This window comes from Dipodomys spectabilis, unplaced genomic scaffold, assembly GCF_019054845.1.
Source record: "Dipodomys spectabilis isolate Male_0828 unplaced genomic scaffold, ASM1905484v1 ptg000087l, whole genome shotgun sequence".
NCBI classification, from domain to species: Eukaryota; Metazoa; Chordata; class Mammalia; order Rodentia; family Heteromyidae; genus Dipodomys; species Dipodomys spectabilis.
Window position 1 is genome coordinate 802,155 of NW_024870764.1, and position 24,834 is coordinate 826,988.

At 38.0% G+C, this 24,834-nt stretch overlaps 1 protein-coding gene across 1 annotated transcript in view; it reads left to right on the top strand.

Moving 5' to 3' along the window:
- The first annotated feature begins 2,775 nt into the window (after positions 1–2,775).
- Positions 2,776–24,834, top strand: part of LOC122111735 (protein Jade-3-like) — a 63,514-nt gene continuing 41,455 nt past the window's right edge. Inside the window, exons 1-5 of the mRNA XM_042684470.1 lie at positions 2,776–2,821; positions 3,569–3,654; positions 15,128–15,285; positions 19,557–19,747; positions 22,871–23,082. Coding sequence (XP_042540404.1) covers positions 2,776–2,821; positions 3,569–3,654; positions 15,128–15,285; positions 19,557–19,747; positions 22,871–23,082 — 693 coding nt within the window. The remainder of the gene's footprint in view (positions 2,822–3,568; positions 3,655–15,127; positions 15,286–19,556; positions 19,748–22,870; positions 23,083–24,834) is intronic.

Below are 24,834 nucleotides of genomic sequence, written 5' to 3' on the forward strand. Positions count from 1 at the left end.
ATTACATGAGCAAGGTAATAAGTACATTTTTTTATCAAGCATTGTTGCCTCCTCCTTTGTTTCCCCTTACCATCTCTGCCCTTCCATCCGCCCCCCCTCTTGCGCCAAAGTTGTAAAGTTCGTTTTTTGACATAACGTTTTGTACATCTCATTATTCCAACATCAAATACAGTGAATACAGGGGTTAGACAATGGAGGAGGGACATACAAAGCAACTAAGAAATCGTCTTTTTTTTAAAAAAATTTTATTGTGAAGAAATCATCTTATAAATATGTTAGAAACAATAGCAAGAAAGAAAAACCATTTGAGTCCTTATCTTGGGGTTCATTTTGCCTAACATCAACTTATCTGACCATTTCTGCTTGTCTCAAGACACATACTAGTTATTACAAATAAGGAAAACCATGGGACCTATGTTTCTTTGAGCCTGGCTTACTTTACTTAATATAATTTTTCCAAGTCTTTCCATTTCCTAACAAATTCTATGGAGGCATAGAATTCCCTTGTGTATATATACCACATTTTCTTGATCCATTCATCTACTGAGGGGCATCTGGATTGGTTCCATATCTTAGCTATGGTAAATAATGCTGCAATAAACAGTTGTGCTGGTAGCCTTAGTATGACCTTGTTAATGATCATTCGGGTAGATGCTTCTTTACTTAAGGGTTTCTTCTAAATACCAGGTTTATCCTCCCTGGTTTTAGCTTAGACCTTGAACCTGTTTACATTTTTATACTGTTCTACTTCTTGAGCTGATAGTTTGCTAAGTTCCATAGGCCTTATTGAAGGTCCTGTTTTCCTTTTGTTAGAATTGTCTTTAGGTTTCTGACATTGCCCCCTTTGTGTCTTAATTCTGTGATTAAGGTGCAAGTCAATCATTTCTACACTCTTTTTGATGCTTATTAGTTTGTTTCATTCCTTTAGAACAAGATTTTTTTCAATTCCACATTTGACATTTTGGCCCAGATAAGTCTGTGCATTGTAAGGCACTATCTTGTGCCTTGTAGGATATTTAGCAGTAATCCCATCTGGCCTCTTCACCTAGATGCTGGCAACTGTAATTACAAAATGCCAACCAATAAATGTCTCCCAAATATTCCCAAATGTCCCCTGGGGTTGGGACCCAAAATTGCCTTCAGTTGAGAACTATTGCCTAGATTCTTGGATTTTCCACACTGCAAAGTTTGTACTTTTTGGACTATCATCATGATATAGAGCCTTCACTATCCAAATGATTGCATTCTTCTTATTTTTTTCAAGTTCTGGTTAGTGTCTAACTTGAATGACAATGATGTATTTTTATAGCTTCAATATTTCAGGTGGGGATTTGGAGCATTTAGTATTTTGAGTGAATTCAGAGTTCAAAGCCAGACTGGGATACCTAGCAAGACCCTGAGGCAAGAAAAAAAAGTTGTAGTTCAAAACATTCATGTTTCATAATATAAGGACTGTTTCTGTGCCAGTATTGAGGTTTGAACTCAGGGCTTAGTTGCTATACCTTAGCTTTTCACTCAAGGCTAGTGCTCTTACTACGTAAGTCCCAGCTCCAGACTTTCCTTCCCAGGCTGGCTTTGAACGGCATTGCTCAGATTTCAACATCCTGAGTTGCGAGGATTACAGGCATGAGCCACAGGTGCCTGGCTTAAATGAATATAAGGACTTTTAAGAACAACTTTGTAGTTTATATGGAGTTATAATTTCAGATTAGACTACTTGTTTGGAAGATGAGAATGGAGAAAGAAAGAGAAAGTGAGAGAAAATATATTCAGAAAAACAATGGGGTAGTGATCTGTGTGCGTGTGTGTTTGTGTGCACGTGCACACCCACGAGCACACGCAAGTCCTAGGACTTGAATTTCAGACTAAAAGCCTAGGCTCTATCTCTGGGCTGTTTTACTCAAACCTCATGTTCTGCTACTTGAGCAACACCTCTACTTCTGGATTGGTTGTTGATTGGAGATAAAAGGGTCTCATAGACTTTCCTGCCCTGGCTAGCTTCAAACCATGATCCTCAGATCTCAGCCTCCTGAGTAGCTAGTAATTGCAGGCATTAGCCACTGGACTGGCACCTGGTTTGCCTTCACACTCTTAAAGATGAAATGTGCTTCACTTACTCTTTCTTCAGCCAGCCATTTTCCACTGGTCTTGGGGCTTGAACTCAGGGCCTGGGTGCTGTCCCTGAGCCTCTGTGTGCTCAAGGCTAGCACTCTACCACTTGAGTCAACAGTGCCACATCTGGCTTTTTCTGAGTGATTTATTGGAGATAAGAGTCTCACAGACTTTCGTGCCCTTGGTTGGCTTTGAACTGCACTCCTCAGATCTCAGCTTCTTAAGTCACTGGAATTACAGAGTGAGCCACTAGCATCTGGCTTAGCCTAGACTTTTGACAACCCTGCCTTTGTGACTGCTTTTTCCTTTGTTGTTCCTCCCTTATTGGGTTCTCAGGCTACAGATCACACCCTTGTGTCACCACTTAGTTTGGGTGAAGAGTGGACACATCTGTGGCTCAAGTCATAGTATACCACTCATCCTTTATTACATCAGCTCTTTGTGCCTTTGCCTAATCTTTGAGACACTTGGTAGTATAGGATGTTAGTATTTTTTCTCTTTTACCTTAGGTCATTTGAGAATGTTCTTAACAGAAATCATTCACTTTTTATAATTTGCTGGCTGCTATTTATAGGGTCTCTGGAATAGTGTCAACTGCCCTCAGGGACAAGTGTGTATTGGTTGTTAAAATCAGTTTTGTTCTCTTTCCTAGGATGCTCCAAGATGAAGTGCAGTAAGCCTTCTAGCAGCAATGAGAGTTCAGATGACTGTGAGTAGAACTGGCTGACAGCTGGGAATCTCTGCCCCTTAAGAATCTTGTCTTTTCCTTGAAAATAATCCATTTCATACTTCCTTCAACAGTTAAAAATGTTTCTGGGAAGAAATCGTCAGGGTCCCCCTTTTTTTAAACTTTAATTAGTAATAAATAGGTAAATTAGGAATAAGAATTGGTTTAGTATGACATGTAGCATTTTGGTTTTTACTCTATTAACTCAAATAATAAAATCCAAATGTGTAGTAATGCTGTGAAAGCCTTTCTGGAAAGGAAAACAAAATTGAGAACCTAAACTGCAGGCCCTGATTCTAATTGTATCTAAGGTACTAGTAGTAATGTTTTAATAGTTAGTAATGTTTGATTATAGGTCAATTATTTGTAAAAAGCCTTAATACCAGCCTTCAGGGAAATATTTAAGTTACACAGATAACTTGCTCCAGAATTTTAGTTTACCTAGCTGTTTCTGCAGATACTTTTTCAAGATGGAATATGAATTGCGTTATTTCAAAATATTGTGAGGTGTTATTATAAAAAATAATGTTATTTTCAGTCTTGGCATTGTTTGAATCATCTATATTTTTGGAGATGACTTACAAATACCATTAGACTGCATATGAAACTGTCTTAATTTCTTTAGTAGTATAAGATCATGGTCTTAGTTCTTCATAATTTTTTTGGATGACATTTAGTTACATTAGTAAGTATTACGTCTTGGCACTTTTTTCTAATTGTCTTTTGCAGGTCCTTCTACTTCGTTTTTTCCTGGCAAACTGTATAAAAGCAAAATCAAATCAAAAACTGAAAGAGAACAAAAGAAACCTACTGAGGTGAGATCAGTTATTCTACTTTTAGACTAAAAAACATAGGAAGTTATGTCCTGCCTATATAATTAAAATACCCATAATCTGAAAATGTGTAGAGTAACATATATACCAATGGATTTGCCTCAACATATTTTGAATCTGATTTTAGATGCATACACATTTAGAATTACTTTGTCTACTTGACAAATTGACTCTTTTCTTCATAATGTGATGCCCTTTTTTCTTTGGTAATTTCATTTGCTTTGAAGACTTGGATCATTTTTTTTTTTAATTCACTGCCTCAATCTCTCTCTCTCTCTTTTTTTTTTTGCCAATCCTGGGGCTTGGAACTCAGGGAGGGCCTAGGAGCTTTCCCTGATCTATTTTGTGTTCAAGGCTAGTGCTCAGCCACTTGAGTCACAGTGTCACAATCAGCTTTTTCTGAGTAGTTTATTGGAGATAAGAGCCTCACTGACTTTCTACTCAGGCTGACTTTGAACTGTGATCCTAAGATCTCAGCCTCCTGAGTATCTAGGATTACAAGTGTGAGCTACCAGCTTAGTTTCCCATCTCTCCCCATTTTTTGTTCATTTCCTTTCTGTTTGAAGAACATCCTTTAGTCACTCTTTAGGGTAACACGGCTGGTAAATTCTCTTAGTTTTTCCTACGTTTGAGAATGTTGTCATTTTTCCTTATTTCCTAAAGGACATTTTTGTTTGATATAAAATGATAGTACTTTTCTTTCAGCTTAAAAAATAGTGCTTTTTCCTCCCATTTATTCTAGTGAGAAATCTGATAGCATTCAAGTAGTTGTTCCACTATAGGTAACTAGTCATTTATTTTTAAATTATTTCCCAGAATTTTTCTTTTATTTTCAGAAGTCAGATTATGTCCCTAAGCATGGATTTCTTTTGACTTACTTTATTTTGAGTTGAGGAAGCTTCCTAACTGTCAAGTTTTTAGCCATTCAATATTCTTTTCACCTTTACCTTAAAGGTAAATTGCCTGAATGTTAGATACTCTTTATTTTCCTACAGGTCCTTCTGCCTCTTTGTTTTTCACTGTATGATCTTTTCAGATTGAGTGATTTCTGTTGTTCTCTGGTTCTTTTTTAATTATTCTTTATAGTCCCTATTTCTTTGCTGAGTCTTTCTATTTTTTGTCTCCAAGTGTTTACGATTTCTTTTTTGCTGAGATAAATTAATTGCACAAAGGGATTTCACTGTGATATTTCCATATGTTTATACAATGTACTTTAATTAAATTCACCTTTTTATTATACTTTTTTAACTACTCCCCTACTCTTCTTTTCGAAAAGTGTGCCAGTTCTTGGGCTTGAACTCAGGGACTGGGTATTGTTGCTGAGCTTTCGTGCTCAAGGCTAGAGCTCTACCACTTGAGTCACAGCTTCACTTCTGGCTTTTTGGATGGTTAATTGGAGATTAACTTTCCTGCCCAGGCTAGCTTTGAAATGTGAATCTCATATCTCAGACTCATGAATAACTAGGATTATAGATATGAGCCCCTGGCTTCCAGTTACAAACAATAATTTTATTGAAACATTTTTATCTTGGATGCTGTCAAATATTTGCTAGGTTATGCTGACATCTGTGCTGTCTTGGTACCTGTGGTTGAGGGTCTTTTCTCATTTCCAGTTACTTTGATGAATGATTTTTCCATTGTACTCTGCACTTTTTTGGTGTCATATTACAAGATATTGAGCCTCACTTAAATCTTCTCTTTTATCAATACTCCACAGTAATCAGACCAGTGGGAATACTGGTGTTGACTCTTTACCAGTTGAAAAATACCTAGGCCCCCTGTCTTTGTTCTTGATATCTCTATAGGAAACAAAGAGGGAAATTCTTACTTTGTTTACTAATAGTGGAGGTGAGGTTAGTGAGGGGTACTACATTGTTGATTAGTAATAGTAATAGCTCAGGCTACAGACATATCCCTACTAACATCACATTAAGGAGAATTGGTTTCTAAGTATTCCTGGATGAGAATGGATGTAAATACCTTCTCAGTTGATATCCATTGATGCAATAATTACCCTTCAAAATGATAGAGTGCTATGCTAGCTCTTTCTGTGATTAATTGGAGATAAAGATTATCACAGATAATCCTACTCAGGCTGGCTCTGAACCATGATCCTCAGATCTCAACTTCCTGAGTGGCTAGGATTACAGGTGTGAGCCACCAGCACCTAGCAGGTACGTTCCTATTGGGATACTGTTTTTCCTGAGATAATGATCTGCTTCTCTGGAAGACCCATATTCTTCAAGATATTTTGTAAAAAATTGCTAGAAAATGGACATAGTACTAAATAACCAATTTGAATGTATTTAGAAATCTTTCATTCTTCCCAAAATAACCCTGCATATTTTCATCTAATAGTAAAAGATTGACTACCTATGATCTGGACCTAGAGTCTTGTGTGCTTGTGTGTGTGTGTGTGTGTGTGTGTGTGTGTGTGTGTGTGTGTGTGTGTGTGTGTGTGTGTTTGGGAGAAGAGGGCAGATTGACTTTTTTTGTTTATTGTTTTGCAAATTCTTTATTGTGATTAAGTGATTACATAATTTCACTAATTTCACAGTATTGTGGGGTAGTCATGGTTAAAGTCACAAACACATTCTAACTTTCTTGAGGCAAATTGTCTATCATGATCTATAAAGTTTATGAGTTCTATGAGCTTTGACAATACAGTTATTTCTTCCACATCAGGTGATATGTACATTTCTTTCCTTTGGCACAGCATCAGCTGTTCCTCTATCCCACTTGTTCCCTATCTACCATCGCTGCCATTGAGTTTCTTAGTTCGTTTTGATAATGTCCAGTAGAGCTGATGGGTTCCACTGTTGTATGTTTTTCCTTGATTACCTCTAGTTCTGTGTCCTCCTCCTATAGTCTCATTTTTTAAATCTAAGATGGTCATAGCAACAAAGTAAAAGCTACTATTTTTAATTTTAGTAAGATTCTTATTAGCCATTAGATATTCAGCATGTTAACATCTAATGATGTGACATTTTCATGCATGACATGTACCTCATCAACCTCATACCCTTTCTATCACTCTCCCTTCTCGTATAATTTCAGCAGTTTTCTATATGCATTTTCACATATACATATATAGTGCTTCAACTATATTCACCCTCTTTGTCCCACCCCCAACAGAATGTTCTTATATTTTAATGTAGTAGAGAATACTACCTACATTCAAGTAGAGCTTTTTTACATCATTTTGCCTGTGTTTCTTAAAAACCTAATTCTTTTGCTTTTTGCTCTATTACCAATAAAAACATGAAGTAATCTTTTACACAAAAAGGGTCATTGAGGGCAGGGAATGTGACACACTGGTAGAGTAATTGCCTTGCATGCATGAGGCCCTGGGTTCGATACCTCAGCACTACATAAACAGAAAAAGTCAGAAGTGGCACTGTGGCTCACGTGGTAGAGCACTAGCCTTGAGCTGAAGAGCTGAGGGGTAGCGCCCAAGCCCAGAGTTCAGGACCCACAACCGACAAAAAAAGGGGGTGGGGGTCATTGAAAGAATGACTTGGAATATAATCCTCAAATACCATGTCTAACATGCAATTTGCTTAGGTCCCCAAGTCTGCCTTGACTTTGTTCCCCCTTTTTCACTACAAGAATACATACTGTACTCTTATTGTTTGGTTTGAGGTGAGGGGAATAATACAACTTAATCTAAGAACCGTAAATGTTTACTATTTTATAGTCGATGTTCTTATTGTTGTCACCCATGCCTATCAAAATGTTCCATTTATTTCTTTTTATGGTGCCAAGGATTAAACTCAGGACTTTGGGTATGCTGGCCAAGTACTCTACCACTGAACTACATTAAGTTTCAGGCATAGAGCCAGATGTGACGACTCATGCTTATACTCCCACCACTCAGGAAGCTGAGGCAGGAGTATCATAAATTCAAGGCCAGGCTGAGCTATAATAGCAAGACCTCTGTCTTGATAAGTTTCCTTTACTTTAAATGATTGGTCCATATAGGTAGCCTGGAAATATTTTTCTGCCTTAAGATTGTATAATTGATCAGTGCCCTTTGATTAAACATAATAGCCATGTTTGCAGCTGTTTTGTATGTTTGGAGTGATACAGAGTTGGTGATCAGTTATGTATGGTTTTAGATTTAGGTGAATATGAATTGACACTGATCTACCTTTCTGCTTCATTGATACAGGCCAGATGACAGTCTCCTTTGTGTCACACAGGAAGTAAATGTGTTTTGACTTTTCCTCTAAAAATGTCACACAAAGGTCCAGAGTAACTATGCTTTTAAAAACTGCCCACTGAAAGATGTAAATAAGAACAATAAAAGCCAAAGTTTTCCATGAAGGGCATTTTCATTTTGTGGCTCTGGCAGGCTAAGCATTGGTTTTTTTTAATTGAATTCATAGGGAGACCTCCTTTGTTAATGAAAGCATCTGAAAGGCCAGATGCACATGCAGTGTTGGATTTGGCATAGCTTCTAAGACTCTGTGTGAGCCTGTGAATCACCCCTTTGACCATAAATAAGTAGTTATCTACTAAGTACAAAGCCTTTCTGTTTCAGAAATTGTTGGGGAAACCATTAGTGCATGCAAAATAGGCACATGATTAAGAACTTGTAGCTTGATAAGAAATGTACTCATTATCTTGCCCATGTAATTGTAACCCCTCTGTACAGTATTTTCACAATAAAAAAAAAGAACTTGTAAAACTTTTCAAGTTTATTACCTAGAAAGATCACTGCCATATGCATCATTTGTGATCTTTTTAAGTTTAGCAACAATTGCCCATGTTTTATTTTGTGAAGTTTCTTCTTGATAGGACATTTTCTTGGGAATCCTGCAAGTTTTTACAGATAAATTATGAGCACCTTAGTTGAATAATAAACTTATGTTTCTCCTACTCCATCAACAATTATTTTATGGATTAGATAGAGCTCAACTAAATGCTTTTTTGTGATTTTAGAAGACGATGATTATAATAAAATTACTTCATCTAGTATTTTAGCAGTTGCAATTCTTCCAATATCATGCTATATATGCAAGATTGCCTATTTAATCCTTACAACAAGCACTATGCAATATGCATTATTACTGTCTCCACTTTACAGATGAGTAAACTGAGATTGAAAATTTTGATAATTTGCTAAAAGCTACCAAGTAATGAAACCATTACTAACCCAGGTAGCCTATCTGAGAACCCATGTTCTTTTTTCTTTTCTTTCTTTTTTTCTTTTTCTTTTTTTTGTTGTTTATGGGGCTTGAACTCTGGGCTTGGGCACTGTCCCTCAGCTCTTCATCTCAAAGCTCCTGCTTTACCACTTGAGCCACAGCACCACTTCCGTTTTTCTAGTGGTTTATTGGAGAGAAGAGTCTCACAGACTTTCCTGCCCAGGCTGGCTTTGAACCATAATCCTCAAATCTCAGCCTCCTGAGTAGCTAGGATTACAGGTATGAGCCACTGGCGCCCATCCCATATTCTTTTCTTTTAAAAAAAAGTTAACTATATCAAATACCATCCTGGTTTAAACATCAAAATATAAAAATATATTCAGATATAGCTCTGTGTGTGTGTGTGTGTGTGTGTGTGTGTGTGTGTTTGCACATATGCTGGCATTGAGGCTTGAACTCTGAGCCTGGATGCTGTCCCTCAGCTTTTCACTCAAGGCTCTATGACATGAGCCACAGCTCCACTTCAGGCTTTTTTTTTGGTTGGTCCTAGGGCTTGAACTCTGGGCCTGGGTGCTGTCCCTGAACTCTTCAGCTCAAGGCGAGTGCTCTACCACTTGAGCCACATCACCACTTCCTGTTTTTGAGTAGTTAATTGGAGCTAAGAGTATCATGGACTTTCCTGCCTGGGCTGGTTTTAAACCGCGATCCTTAGATCTCAGTCTCCTGAGTAGGTAGGATTACATGCATGAGCCACCAGTGCCTGTTTCACTTCAGCTTTTTTTGCTTGTTAACTGGAGATAAGTCTCACTGACTTTTCTGTCTAGTCTGTCTTTGTACTATGATCCTCAGTTCTTAATCTCCTGAGTAGATAAAAATTATAGGTATAAACCACCAGTACACAGCCAGATGGAGTTTTTATCTTTGTTTCTGCTCTTTGTCTTTTTTCCTTCCACCTCTCTGTATCTCTCTCACCCTCTATTTCCTCCTCTCCTCCTCCCTCCCCTCTCTTTTATGGTTTGTATGTGTCTCCCAAAACTCATGTCTTGGAACACTAATCCCCAAGTCACCAGTGTTAGCAGTGGAATTGAATAAATGTTTAGGTTGTGAGGGCACTGCTCTAATTAATGTATCACCAAAAGAATGAGTTACCATGAGAGTGGATTTGTTACAAAATCTTGCTTTTGCTTTCGTTCTGTTTGCCCTTTTACCATATAGTATGATATAGCACAACTCACCATGATGAATAAACAGAAAAATCACCAGAGATTCAAGATTCTAGATCCCTGAGCTAAATAAATTTGTTCTTTAATCAATCACTCCATCTTAGCTATTGTTAAAATAGCACAAAATAGAATAAAACATTCCTCATCCTGTTTTCCTTTCCTCTGCAGATTTTTAAATTTCATCCTTTTTAAATTTTCTTTATGAAAATATATGCAAGTATATGTATATGTATATATATAAAACAGTATTTTCACAATAAAAAAAACCCATCAACAGCCAGGACATGTTTGGGGCAGGGTGATTATATACAGTGAGTTTTTTTTTTTTGGTTGATTGGTTTTTGTTGTTTTTGGTGCCAATATTGAGGCTTGAACTTGGGACCTGGACACTATCCCTGAGCTTTATTTTTAGCTTAAGGGCCATGCTCTACCACTTGAGCCCCACAGCTCCACTTCCAGGTTTTTGATGGTTAGTTGGCAATAAAGAGTCTTATAGTCTTTCCTGTTTGGGCTGGCTTTGGACCACAATCCTCAGATCTCAGCCTCCTGAGTAGTTAGGATTACAAGCATAAGCCACCAGTGGCTGGCTGTATTCATTTTTAAAGCCTTTAAAATGCCTTTTCTTACCAGAAACTGGATCATTAGATAAGTGTGGTAAATATATTCCACACTACTTTGCATAAATCTGCTTCAGTGCTAAACTTACATTCTCATTCCCTCTTCATCATCTTATATCCTGTCTCATGTTTGAGATGCTTGACTTACACAGCAATATAAGACATATTCCAACTCTCTGCCTAAGGGAAAATTCTTTCCTAGAAAACTTGAATCTGACACTGTTTAATTTAAATAGCTGCAAAATTGAAACTAGGCTTTATCACATAAATCTGCTGTTTTTCTCTAATGGGGAGGGAAAATTATAATAATCATTGGATTTAGCTTTGACTTTGCTTAAGAAAATCACGTATGTGCCAGGCTCTGGTGAATCAGACCTGTAATCCTAGCAACTCAGGAGGGTGAGATCTGAGGATTGCAATTTGAAGCCAGCCTAGATAGGATATTCCAGGAGATTCTAATCTCCAGTTAACTACCCAAAAGCCAAACATGGAGTTCTGGTTCAAATGTTAGAGTGCCAGCCTTGAGCACAAAAGCTCGGGGACAGTACATAGGCCCTGAGTTAAAGCCTCAGGACTGGGACAAAAAAAGAAAAACAGGTATGAGTTGATTGGTATTGTATACTTTGAGGTTTCCCAGACTTTACAGATTTCCCAGACTTCACATATTCCTTGGTGATTTTGGTATTTCTAAAGCAATGAACCAGATATCACTGACCTCTATATCTCTTTGCCTACAGTCTTCAAGTTTTGTAAGTATATTAGCTTCTTAGGGTTGTTGTAACAAATTATCTCAAAGAAAGTGTCTTAAAATGACAAGAATTTGCCAGGCTCAAGCTGATAGTCCTAGCTATTCAGGAGGCTGAAATAGGAGGATCAGGGTTCAAAGTCAGTTCCAGAAGGAAAGTTAATGAGACTCTTAAATCCAATTAACTACCAAAAAGTCAGAAGTAGAGATGCAGCTCAAATGGTATAGCACTAGCCTTGATAAAAAAAGTGTTGGAACAGTGCTCAGGCCCTAAGTTCAAGCCTCAGTACTGGCATATTGTTCTCTTAAAGTTCTAGAGGTCAGAAATCCAAAACCAGTTAGTCTTGACTCTTTGAATTGGAAAACTCAACTTCCAGGGCCATCAACATTCATTTCTTTAGGTGAATGTATCATTTAGTCATTGATTCCTCTTCTGCCTTAAATCTCCCTCTGCCTTTGGCTTATAAGGCCATTAATTGCTTTTAGCCCCCATCAACTTATTCCAGAATCAGTTCTTCATCAAAATGTTTAACTTAGCATCAATAGCCTTTCTCCCAAAAGGGCATCATCCACAGGTCCTGGGAATGAAATATAAAAGTATCTTGGGGATGGAGGCAGCTCCATTCAACTTACTATAACATATTCTCAAGATACTTAGGAAATTATATAGAACAGACTTCATAAGCAGATGTGTCATGTGTAAAAACATTACTTTTATGCCATATGATGAGTTGGCTTATTTTTAAATGTGTCACTTGGAAAATAAATATTTTGGAATGTTTAAAAATACATTGTAAGTGGACCTGTGGCTCATACTGGTAGAGCACTAGCCTTGAGCAGAAAAAGTTCAAGGACAGTGCCCAGGCCCTGAGTTTAAGAAACACCACACCCCCAAAAAAATAATAAGGGCCTGGGAAAGTGGCTTAAGGTAGAGTGCTTGCCTAGCATGCATGAAGCCCTGGGTTGGATTCCTCAGTACCACATACACAGGAAAAACTGGAAGTTGTGCTGTGGCTCAAGTGGTAGAGCTAGCCATAAGCAAAAGAAGCTCAGGGACAGTACCTAGGCCCTGGTGCTTGAACGAAAAATATATGGCTCTAATAGTCTTTCCAGATTTAATGTAGTATTTACCACAGCACTGCCTTGTTGCTAAGACATTATTAGTGTAGTACAACTGTCAATTGCCACCACTGCTTAACCACTACGTTGTTAAGGCACTCTAATAATTTATAGACATGGGTTGGAATATTCAGCAAAATGAGTCATTGTCTCCTGTTAGACACTCCAAACAATAAACTCTGTCCTAAACATATTAACGGATCCCCTCTTACCCACGTGCAAAGTATTATGTAATAAATCTCAGGTTTTTTTGTTTCCTGTTAGCTTTCTCCTTTGTAGCACCAATTCACTTTAATTCATCAAGATTCTTAGTAGGAAGGCCATTTTGTCCCCACCTGACCACCTGATGTATAAGATACATGCCACACATATTCTTATCTATTTGGTTCTAGTCATATTATTGATACTACACTTTCCTTAAACATTTTTCAAGTTGTCCATGAAAGGAATGAATAGAATAACTCTTATTCATTTAAATGGCATCATTCAATTATATTACTATTCAGTCCTATACTCTATGAAATGTCAATTTAAACAGAACTATACCTCCTGAGAATTAGTTGCTTTATGAGATCATATTCTATGCCTTTGCTTTCATTTAAAAAAGAACTTGGACAATTTTTCTCCTTAGAAAAATAAGCATTAAAGACTAAAATATTTCCTTGATAGCGTAGCTTTCTTTGTTCTTACAAAAATGTAGGCAAACTCATTTATCTTTAGCATGAAAATAGTATGATTTTTTCATACTAGCGATTAATTAGTGAAGCATAGACCAATATATGCATGCTTTTATGTGACAGTCAATTGTTTAGATGTTATCTAGACTTTTGTTACTAAACTCATTTCTTTTTTCTCTTTTTGGTCAGTCGTGGGACTTGAACTCTGGGCTTAGGCTCTGTCCCTCAGCTCTTTAGCTCAAGGCAAGCGCTCTACCACTTGAGCCACAGCGCTGCTTCTGGTTTTCTGCTGGTTAATTGGAGATATTCTCATGGACTTTCCTGCCGGGCTGGCTTTGAACCGTGATCCTCAGAACTCAACCTCCTGAATGGCTAGGATTACAGTCGTGAGCCACCAGCACCCGGCTACTGAACTCATTTCTGAGTTAGCTTAAGAACATATACTTAAGGACACAAACTCATTTGCTGAAAAAGACAGAATTGCCAAGCTAAGGCTGCCATTGCTATTTTAGTCATGCATGTTTGCAAGCTAAAGCACACCTTTCTTTGCCCTTTAGTTACTCACAGACCTGTTAAATCAAATGATCACAAAATTCTGAGTTGTAGTTGTACCCATTTATCATCATCCCCTAAGTCTCATATTTAAAGTTTCCACATAGTGAGGGATCTCTTTTAGGGATGCGATTTGAAAGCCCCTTAGCTGCTACAGTACCCTTATCATTCCTGTCCTCCTCATCTTTGAGGAATTCACTAATAGCAAAAAAATTATTTTGATAAACCAGATAGGTAAAAGGCTAAAGAAAATGAGACTAAGATTATTATTTAAGTTCTAAATATAAAGGTAACTATGTATGTGGTGTATGTATAGGTGTGAAGGCGAGATGCAAGGAAAGGAGAAAACACACCTGTTGAGAAAGAAGCACAGTAAAGATAGCATAGTATGTATAATTACAAAATATGACAGAGTTGAGATCAACATGTGCCATACCAATAAATAGGTATGGGTTAATACCTATTAAAGAAAAATACGTTGGGATTACAGTGCCTATAATCTTAACTACTCAAGAGTCTGAGATCTATGGATCTAGATTTGAAGCCAGTCCAGGTGCGAAACTCGGTGAGATTCTTATCACCAACTAAGTACCATAAAAGCAGGAAGAAGAGCCCGTGGCTCTAGTGGTAGATCATTAGTCTTGAGCAAAAAAACAAAAACTCAAGGCCAGCACCAAAGCCCTGAGTTCAAGCCCCAGGACCAGCACAAAAAATATTTTCATATGACTCACAAAATGGAGCACTTGCCTAGCAAGGAGGAGCTCCTGGGTTCCATTCCCAGCAACACAAAAAAGTATACATGGAATACCTACTCAGACTAAAAAAGAGGATAGATAAAGATATACTAAGAAAATTGAAACAAAAGCAGCAGTGGTAGTGATTATGGTATCAGACAAAATTGAGGCATTCATTAAGTATAGAATTATTTCTAAGTAATTTTAAATGAAGTGATGGGTAATGAAACCAGTAGGTTATAAATGGATATTTGTTGCTTATTTTAGGAACTTAAGGGTTATTTCTTTTATTTTAGTACATTTATTATAGAGGTGATGTACAGAGGGGTTACAGTTACATAAGTCAGATAAAGAGTACATTTCTTTTTGGACTGTGTCGCCCCTTCCCTCTTCTGTTCCAAGTTTATACAAGCTGTTTTAAAGTGACCTATATTGTTTGTTTAAATTCAAGGAGCCCAAGAATAAATCAAAAGAGGTTTCTTTTATCAAGAATAATCTGGCTTCCCTTGTCAGTGTGTTGGAGATACTTGTTTGAAAATAGACAGTGGTGGAGAATGTTCTTTTCAAAAGGAGAACATTAAAAACAGTGTTAATTCATGGGGATGGTCTTCTAAGGTATATGCAATGTATCTTCCCAGGTATTCCGGAAGGACCTCATCAGCGCTATGAAAATTCCAGATACTGAACACATTAATCCTGATAGCTATTACCTTTTTACTGACACATGGAAAAAAGAATGGGAAAAGGGAGTCCAGGTCCCAGCCAATCTGGACACTCTGCCACAGCCTAGTGTCAGGTATTTACATACTTGCCTCTTTGACTTATGGTATGAATACTCTCATGGCTATGTATGCTTTGGTGAGGGCAGGAGCGTGGGGAGGACATGACTTATCTTGTTCTCATATCATGTTTACCAATTCACTGAAACGAGTGACACATTGTATCAAATCATGATAGATCAGTAAGTCAAGGTCATTTCTTTAGAAATGCATTATGAGCCTGTTCATAGCATGAAACTGAAGTCCAATCTGAATTCATGATAGGATTTTGGGAACCAAGATTTCCAAATCTGTCTCAATAATCAATATTTGGCTGGGAAGTTGGCTCAGTGGTAGAGTGCTTGGCTCGCATGCATGAGGCCCTGGGTTCAATTCCTCAACACCACATAAGCAGGAAAAAGCTGGAAGTGGCACTGTGGCTCAAGTGGTAGGGCGCTAGCCTTGAGCTTCATGAAGAGTTGAGGGACAGCGCCCAGGCCCAGAGTTCAGCCCCATGACAAAAAAAAAATCAATATCATTTATTAGGCCTGGAAGAAAAAGATCATTAATTAAACCTTCCTCCTGAGAAATTGCCTCAATATAATAGAAGCCTCTGGTGATTTTCTTAAATATAAAGCCAAAGCATACAGTTTATAAATTTCATATAGTTTATAAATTTCATACAGTCAAGAATCAGTGTATATTCTTTTTTTTTTTTTGTCGGTCATGGGGCTTGAACTCTGGGCCTGGGCGCTGTCCCTCAGCTCTTCAGCTCAAGGCGAGCGCTCTACCACTTGAGCTACAGCGCCACTTCCAGTTTTCTGGTGGTTTGTTGGAGATAGGAGTCTCACGGTCTCTCCTGCTCGGGCTGGCTTTGAACCGCGATCCTCAGATCTCAGCCTCCTGAGTAGCTAGGATTACAGGCGTGAGCCACCAGCGCCCTGCCAGTGTATATTCTAAAAAAAAGAAAAGTGAGAGAAAGAGTGGGTTGGGAGGGATGGTTGATAATGTTGAAAGGGATGACATTGATCGAAATGCATTGTATTCATAAACTGCTTTGATAAATGACAATTCATTTGTACAACTACTTAAAGATAATTTTTAAAAGAGTTGTGGCTAGTTTTGGAAAACATTTTCTTTTACCAGTCTTTGTGTTCTCAGTGTTTTACACAAAAATGTTCAGTATAAGATTGAGTGAATGAAGGAATGAATAAATAGAGCATAGAGCTCCTGGGCAAAGAGGCTATTGGGACCTGCTGGTTGCTATGAGAAATTGCAGATCTCATTGTACATCTGTTTCTACCCTATATTAGGCTTTTTTTGAGACTATGCAGACCAGACTGACCCCAAACTTGTAATCATGCCTCACCTTCCCCAAATGTGAGGATTGCAGGCATGCACCACCGAAGCTGGCATGTATTAGCTTCTTAAAGGGCAACATAATCTTCTTTGGATTCTGTGTTTCTAGTACCTGATTCTTAGATCCTACCCATGCTCCAGAAATGCTTGTAAAATCACTTTTTAGCAATCCAGGGTATCCCAACTCACAGAGAGGTTGTGCACACTGAAGGAAAGTTCCATTGACTTCTTCAACACAAACTTCACTTGTCATTTACACCATCTTCTGCCTCCTAAATGTCAGAATAACATGAATGAAAACTAGAGATGAGCATTTTCATGTCCTTGCTGTGAGCATTTTATATAAATATGACAAGCTTGCTTGTCTTCCATTCCATTGGATTAGAATGCTGGAGGATTATTCCAATCCAAGCATTATTGAAACAACTCAGTCTTGGTTTTGATTCAAAAGCAGTATCATTTGTCACTAAATGGAGGTAATATTATTCTTGCAGGTTAAATGGAAAATGTCATATGTACCATTTGAGAAATGATAAGTAAGCAAACAAAAACGGAATAGCATTTTAAAAAGAGTAAATTTGAAGGCTTTAGAGTTGGTGGCACATACTCCCCAATTTATATAAGGTTTCAGTGCTCTATTTGTTCTAAGCATCTAAAATAGTTACCATTAGTGCTATGAATTTTCTGCTAAATCCCTTATTTCTCATAGTTCGTTTCCAATCATAGAAAATTTTCATTTTAAACAAAACAGACTATTAAATTATTAGCTATTAAATTTTTAACTGGTTGGTCTTTTTTTTTTTTGTTGCTGTTGGTCGTGAGACTTGAACTCTGGGCCTGGGCACTGTCCCTCAACTCTTCAGCTCAAGGCTAGCACTCTACCACTTGAACAACAGCACCACTTCTGGTTTTCTGGTGGTTTATTCAAGAGTCTCACGGAGTTTCCTGCCCGGGCTAGCTTTGAACCACGGTTCTCAGATCTCAGCCTCCTGAGAAGCTAGGATTACAGGCTTGAGCCACTGGCACCCAGCATTAACTGGTTGCTCTTGATAGGTGGAATATATTGTTCTCTATTTCTTAGAAGGCATCAATAAGCATTTGTCTGTAGTATGCAGCCTTCATTCTCAAGTTTTAGGGTATATCAGAATCTCCTGGAGGACTTGTTAACTTCACCTCAGAGCTTCTGGAGTCAAAAGAGCACAAGAGCCTACTTGAAAAATAAGCAAAACAGGGTGGGCATGACTGAAGTTGTACAGTCTTGCCCTGGCAACTACAAAGCCTTGATTTCAAATACCACAACCACCAAAAGAAAAATAAATATTCCAACAGTGACTATTCTAAGAGATAAGAAATAGAAGCTGATCTGGGGATGTGGCTTGCCAGCTTAGCACTTGGCTAGTGTTCATAAGCAGTAGGTTCCATCCCAATACCATAAAAAAAGTTGAAGCTGCTCATCTGAAGGTCTGTGCTCAGAAACTGCCACAGTATTATTTCCACCATTTTTCTTGGTGGTGGTCATAGGCCTTGAACTCTGAGCTGGGGCACTGTCTCTGAGCCCTTTTTGCTCCAGGCTAGTGCTCTACCACTTTGAGCCATTTCTGGTGATTAATTGGCGATAAGAGTCTCATGGAGTCGGGTGCTGGGGTTCACACCTGTAATCCTAACTACTTACAAGGCTGAGATCTGAAGATTGAGGTTCAGAGCCAGCCTGGGCACAAAAGTCCATGAGACTCTTTTCTCCAATTAACCACCAGAAAATTGGAAGTCGCACCGTGGCTCAAGTGGTAGAGCACTCATCTTGAGTTGAAGAGTTAAGGGACAGTGCCAAGGCCCAGAGTTCAACCCCATGACCACCACCACCACCAACAAAAAAGTCTCATGGACTTTACCACCCAGGCTGACTTTGAACCGTGATCTCAGATCTCAGCCTCCTGAGTAGCTAGGTTTCCAGACATGAGCCACCAGCCTCTGGCTATCACAACCATATGTTGTTAACGCTATCTGAGATTAAAGCGGAGGAAGGTGGATCCCATATTCATACAAATTGAGTTCAGTACTATTAACTCTTTTTTGTTATCTTTTTTGTTGGTAATAATGGAGTTTTGAACCTAAGGTCTTGCATTTGTTAGGCAAGCACTATCACTTCAGTCACACCTCCAGCCCACATGTTTTTTTTTTTTTTTGATTTGAGGTTTTGCACTGTTGTGTAGGCTGGTCTTGAACTCCTGGCCTCAAGTGACTTATGATTGCTATCACTTACAGTTGATAAATGCTTTGAGTTTTGCATAGTGAAAATAATACATCTAACACTCACTCAGGCTACTGACACCAGCCATTTTTTACTATATATTGAGCCAAACACATTATTTTATATAATAGTCATGTGATTTGATAGTAATCGTAATTTATCATTGTCCCTACTTTTTTCATTTAAAAAAAAAAACCTGCACCTTAAATCATTTCCCTGAATCACCATACCAAGTGAGTGACAGAAAACAAGAGGCTTGTGTAAATAGAAAGCCTGTGCTTTGTACCAACATCCAGCATTGTCTCCATGAGAGAAAACTGAATTTGGCTCAAATATATCTTCGATGTGCAATCTGGCCATACCTTTGTGCAGATATCACCCTTTCTCATCCTTCCCTTTCTAAATACACTTAATGACCCTTGCATCAAGAACAAAATTATATACAGTAGCATTATAGTAGTCTTTGAATCTATGAAGGTAAATGAAGCATAGCAGTGAATTCACAGCAAAGCACAATACAATTTGCAGAACCATTCATTTTCTAGAAACAGATTTTCCATACTTCCCAGAGGGCAGTGCAAGTCATATACATAGAGTGCCCCAGCTCCACTCAATAGCCTTAATACTGTCGGGCCCATTCAGTCCATGCCTGGGACCTGCCAATTGTTAAATCTCACCTGTACCATTTTCTTGCCTTTGTAGGATTATATCTGAGAAGGTAAATAGTGTTCCCTTCGTCCTACCTCGACAATACATTCGTTGTTCCAGCTCAGACCCTGAAGAGCCAGGCTTTGTCAATATCATGGAGTTGTCAGCAGCTACATGTTGCTATGATCTGGATGATATGGATATCATTTGGCTTGAAGAACTCAATCATGACCTTACAGAAATGGGTAAGTTGTTTTCTTATAAGTAGTAAGTTGATTCAAACCCATGATTTTTTTTTCCTCAAAGTTGTTAGGACCTTTTAAATTTGCTTTCAGGTTTTTTTTTTTGCTGGACCTGGGGCTTGAACTCTGGGCCTGGGCATTGTCCCTGAGCTTCTTTTGCTCAAGGCTAGCACTCTACCACTTGAGCCACAGTGCCACTCGGTTTTTTTCTGTGTATGTGGTACTGAGGAATCAAACCCAGGGCTTTGTGCATGCTAGGCAAGCATTCTACCACTAAGCCACATTCTCAGCACTTGCTTTCATTTTTTTCGCCCATCTTTTTTTGTAGAATTTAAATCTGTTTTTATCTTTGATCTTATCTTAATGAGATATTCTTTCAAATGTATAATAGAATAGAGCAGTAATATTCCAATCTTAACATCCTTTCTCAGAAAGGTATAATGAGCAGATCAACAATGGCATGTAAGTTTCATGAGGTTATTCTCTAGGAGTGGAGAAAGCAGGTAGATCAATAGAGGGTGGAAACCACAAAAAAGAAGGGAATAAAAACACTGACAAATGCAGAAAATCAGAATTAAGAGCATAATGATGGCCTACCATGTATTTTTGTACTTTAGGAAGTACATTATATCCAAAGATCACAATCATTACAATACTGCTTTTATCATGAAACTATCGGAATTTTGCCATTTAGATAAGGCTTTTAAAAGAAACTTCATATTTTGTAATAGTTCATTTTACAGAAAAGTTGTACATTCAGTACAGCCTGTATTCAGGTACTCATAAAACATTTTCAGTTTTCCTAATATTACTGTATTACTTTGCCATACTACATTTATCAGCACAGGTAACTGGGTGCTGGTAGTTCATACCTGTAATCCTAGCCATTCAGGAGGCTGATTCTCCTGCCAGCCTGGGCAAGAGAATCCATGAGATTCTTACCTCATGGATTAAATTAATCATAAAAAAACTGGAAACAGCTGTGGCTCAAATAGTAGAACACCAATCTTGAACAAAAAAATCCAAGCAAGAACATGAGGTCTTAGTCAGAAGCCCCAGTACTGGTGCCCATATACTTACACACACATAGGTATTTACCATTAAGTAAAAACTCTAGACTTTATTGAGATTCTGTTTTTTTCCCTGCTGACCTTTTTTTATTCAAGATCCTATCCAAGACACTGCATTGCATTTAAGATTGGAAGAGTTTTTAAAGATGTTGCCTTTTTTCAGTTTTCTCTTAGGGTACATGATACTAAGTTTAAAATAAATTTGAAAAATCTATTAAGCATTTTTGATTTAGATTAATTTTGAATTAAATTTTTACTGTATACTAGTTGTCATACTAAATAATGTATAAAATGATATCCTTACAACAAATCATCGCATTTAATATTTTTTATAGATAAGAACACTAAGCCCTAAAGAATATAAATAACTTTCAAAGTTTGTGTAACAAATATGAGATACAGTTGGAATTTGAATACAAGTTCCCTTATAAAAATAAACACTGTACTCCTTAACTCATAATTTTTCTTGACTGGAAAAGTGAAGCAGAGACCTGAGTAATTTCTTTGGGTTCATAATCTTTTATGTTATCTTAACTTTAAAAAATTGAATAGCATTGGTATTTTAAAAGCCAGGTTAGAAACCAGGCACTGGTGGCTCACACCTGTAATCCCCCTCCCCTCTCTCCTCCTTCTCCTCTCTCCCCCCTCTCTCACCATCTCTTCTCTTTCTCCCCTCTCTCCCCTCTCTCCTCTCTCTCCCTCACTCAGGGCCTGGGTGCTGTCCCTGAGCTTTTTCCCAACAAGGACTCTACCACTTTGATCACAGCTCCACTTCCAGATTTTGAGTGGTTAATTTGAAATAAAAGATTCATGGGGACTTTTCTGCCCAGGCTGGCTTTGACCTGCAATCCTCAGATCTTAGCCTCCTGAGTAGTTAGGATTACAGGTGTGAGCCACTAGTGCCTGGCTTCTAACCTGGCTTTTAAAATACAAATGCTATTCAATTTTTTAAAGTAAAGATAACATAAAAGATTATCCGAAGAGAACTGTAACAGCTGGGTGTTGTAATCCTAGTTACTCAGGAGGCTGAGTTCTGAGGATCACAGTTCAAAGCCAGCCCGGGCAGGAAAGTCCGTGAGACTCTTTATCTCTAGTTAACAACTAGAAAATCAGAAGTAGGGCTGTGGCTCAAAGTGGTAGAGTGGTAGCCTTGAGCAGAAAAGCTCAGGGACAGCACTCAGGCCCTGAGTTCAAGCCTCACAACCAACAAACCAACAAAAGAGTCAGGTTTGAAAAGTGAGTATTTCATATGTATAATTATGTACACATAGTACCTAAATCTTGCTTTTTATGGCTTAATACATTTTGTATGACTATTTCCTTGTATAATCATTAGATGTGTTTATTGAAACCAATTTTCTCAGAGAATCATTCGTATCCAAATAAGTATATAATGTATTTTATGTCACAAACTAATATTCAAAATTACAAAGCTTAACTATTTCCTTCCACAATTGAAATATGAGAGTTAGGAGGAGACTGGCTGTGGTTTAGATAGAAAATTGAAAGTATCAGTAAAAATTATTTTAAAGGAACACAATGAAATGTATTTCTCCTCTCATGTGTCAATCACTAATATTGTTATAGGTAAATTTTGGAGAAGCATTATTTTAAAAAACTTTGAAATCTGATTGTTTGAGAGCAAAGATAGTGTCAGCCTTTAGAATCCTGCAATGAAACCCCACTTGTTTATAAAAACTAATATATTCTTTTTTTAAAAAAAATGTTTAAAATGCCATGTACCAATGGCTCATGCCTATAATCTAGCTACTCAGAAGCTGAGATCTGAGGATTGTGATTCAAAGCCAGCCCAGGCAGGAACATTTGTGAGACTATCTCTAGTTAACCAACAAAAAGCCAGAAGTGTAGCTGTGGCTGAAATACAACTAGCCTTGAGCAAAGAAGCTCAGGGACAGTGCCCTGAGTTCAAGCCCCAGGACTGGCACAAAAAAATGCTTTAAATAAATGAATCCAACCCTTTCTTGCTCTAGGCACACAATAGGTGACTTGGGAATAATAGTTGACTGATGGATTGATTGTTTGTATTTCTGCACAGGTCAAGAATCAGTTACTGAAACACTTATGGAAAAGGTCATAGAAGCCCTGGAACGTCTTTGCCATAAACGCATGAGCCATGCTATTAAGACAATGGAAGGACTAGACATAGAGTATGAAGAAGATGTGGTCTGTGATGTGTGCCATTCTCCAGACAGTGAAGAAGGGAATGATATGGTATTCTGTGATAAGTGTAACGTCTGTGTGCATCAGGTTAGTACGATTGGAGTCCACCAGCCTTTCTGAAGCTCAGTGATGATATCTATCGCCCATATCAGATAGCAATGTATATTTAAGGGTAAAAGTAGAACTTTGGCTAGTTGTTCTTCAGTACTTCCTCTGGAAACAATACTTTAAATCTCTGATATCTTAGCTACTAACTTTCTAACTTGGCTAAACCCAAATCTTTAGTTTGTTACTTCATATCCAGACCATTGGAATTACCTTGTTTTCCTAAGGAGTCCCATGCTTCCTGCCTGGGAGTATCTGCTCTGCCTTAAAATCACTGTGATATTATTGGTTTATTCCTATAGGTAGTAACCTTGATTTGTTTATACTTCATGCCACATTGGAAAGCTACATTACTTATCTTGGTAACCCAGGCTCTTCCTATGCACTACTGTCAGGCAACTAGCCTCACCCTGTGATTTAAGAAGAAATCTAATGGACAGTCGTGTGTGTGTGTGTGTGTGTGTGTGTGTGTGTGTGTGTGTGTGGCTTGACCTAGGACCTGGGTGCTGTCCCTGAGCTTTTTTGCTCAAGGTAGCACTCTAACACTTTCAGCCACAATGCTACTTATGTTTGTTTGTTTGTTTTCCTGGTAATTAATTGGAATGAGTCTCAAAGACTTTCCTATCCAGGCTGGCTTTGAACCAACATCCTTATATCTCAGCCTCATGAGTAGGTAGCATTATAGGCGTGAGCCCCATACCTAGCTTAAAATATTATCTTAACCCCTTAGTTGTACACACAATGCAAGAAAACATTATATAAATTTATCTGTTATTCTTTCTATCACATTGCCTAATAATATCAATGTTACTGTTGCAAGACTCATTTCAGTTTTCTTTCCCCACAAGTGTATTGATGAATATTGCTGGCACTGTATTGTCCTAACTCCAGCTGTCAAAAATCTACATATCTTCCAAGATCAAGTTCAAATCTTTTCCTGACCTTTATCTTAAGTGAATCTATTGTGTTGTGTTCATATTATTACTTTATCTAGCAAGCACTGTAGGTATTCAGCATCATTCATGAACCTGGACTATACTGCATGCTGAAGACAATCAGTGATGAAGAGGCAGACATGCTCTCTGCCCCCCCCCCCGCCCCCCCCAGGAAGATCATAGTCTAGTGTAACTACTACAAGGAATTGCCAATTTAGCATGGTACTTCAAGGGGTCGTTTTAGATATAAATTCATGCTACTATAGAAATGCATAGAAGGGAATGAAGGTCAAGGAAAATTCCCAGGAAGTGGCAGCCCTACCAAATCTTAATGACCAAAAGGAGAGGTCAGGCGAACCAGCAAAATATGTTCAGGCAGATAGGAGAACACACTGATAGCAAGTAGTAAGAGTGGGATAATCATGTCAAAGACACTTCTGTTTACTTCATAATGGAAAGGTGGAACAGGGAAGGCCTGAAGATTGAGGACAGAGAAAGGCAAAGGGAATACATGTGAAGGATCTTCTAACAAACTACTGAATATCTTTTTTCCTATCAACCCTAAAAGATAGGATTTGTGATTCCTGCCCATGTAATTGTAACCCCTCTGTACAGTATGTTCACAAATAAAATAAAATAAAAATAAAAAAACTGAAATGACTAGATAGGAGAGAAAGAAATGAACCAGCAGTTGACACTTCAACTCCAGGGCTACCTAACTTATATCTTTGTATGTCAAAAGTATTCAGAATTTTCTGTGACCAATTTCTTCATTTACCTGTGTCCTTTAAAAGTGTGA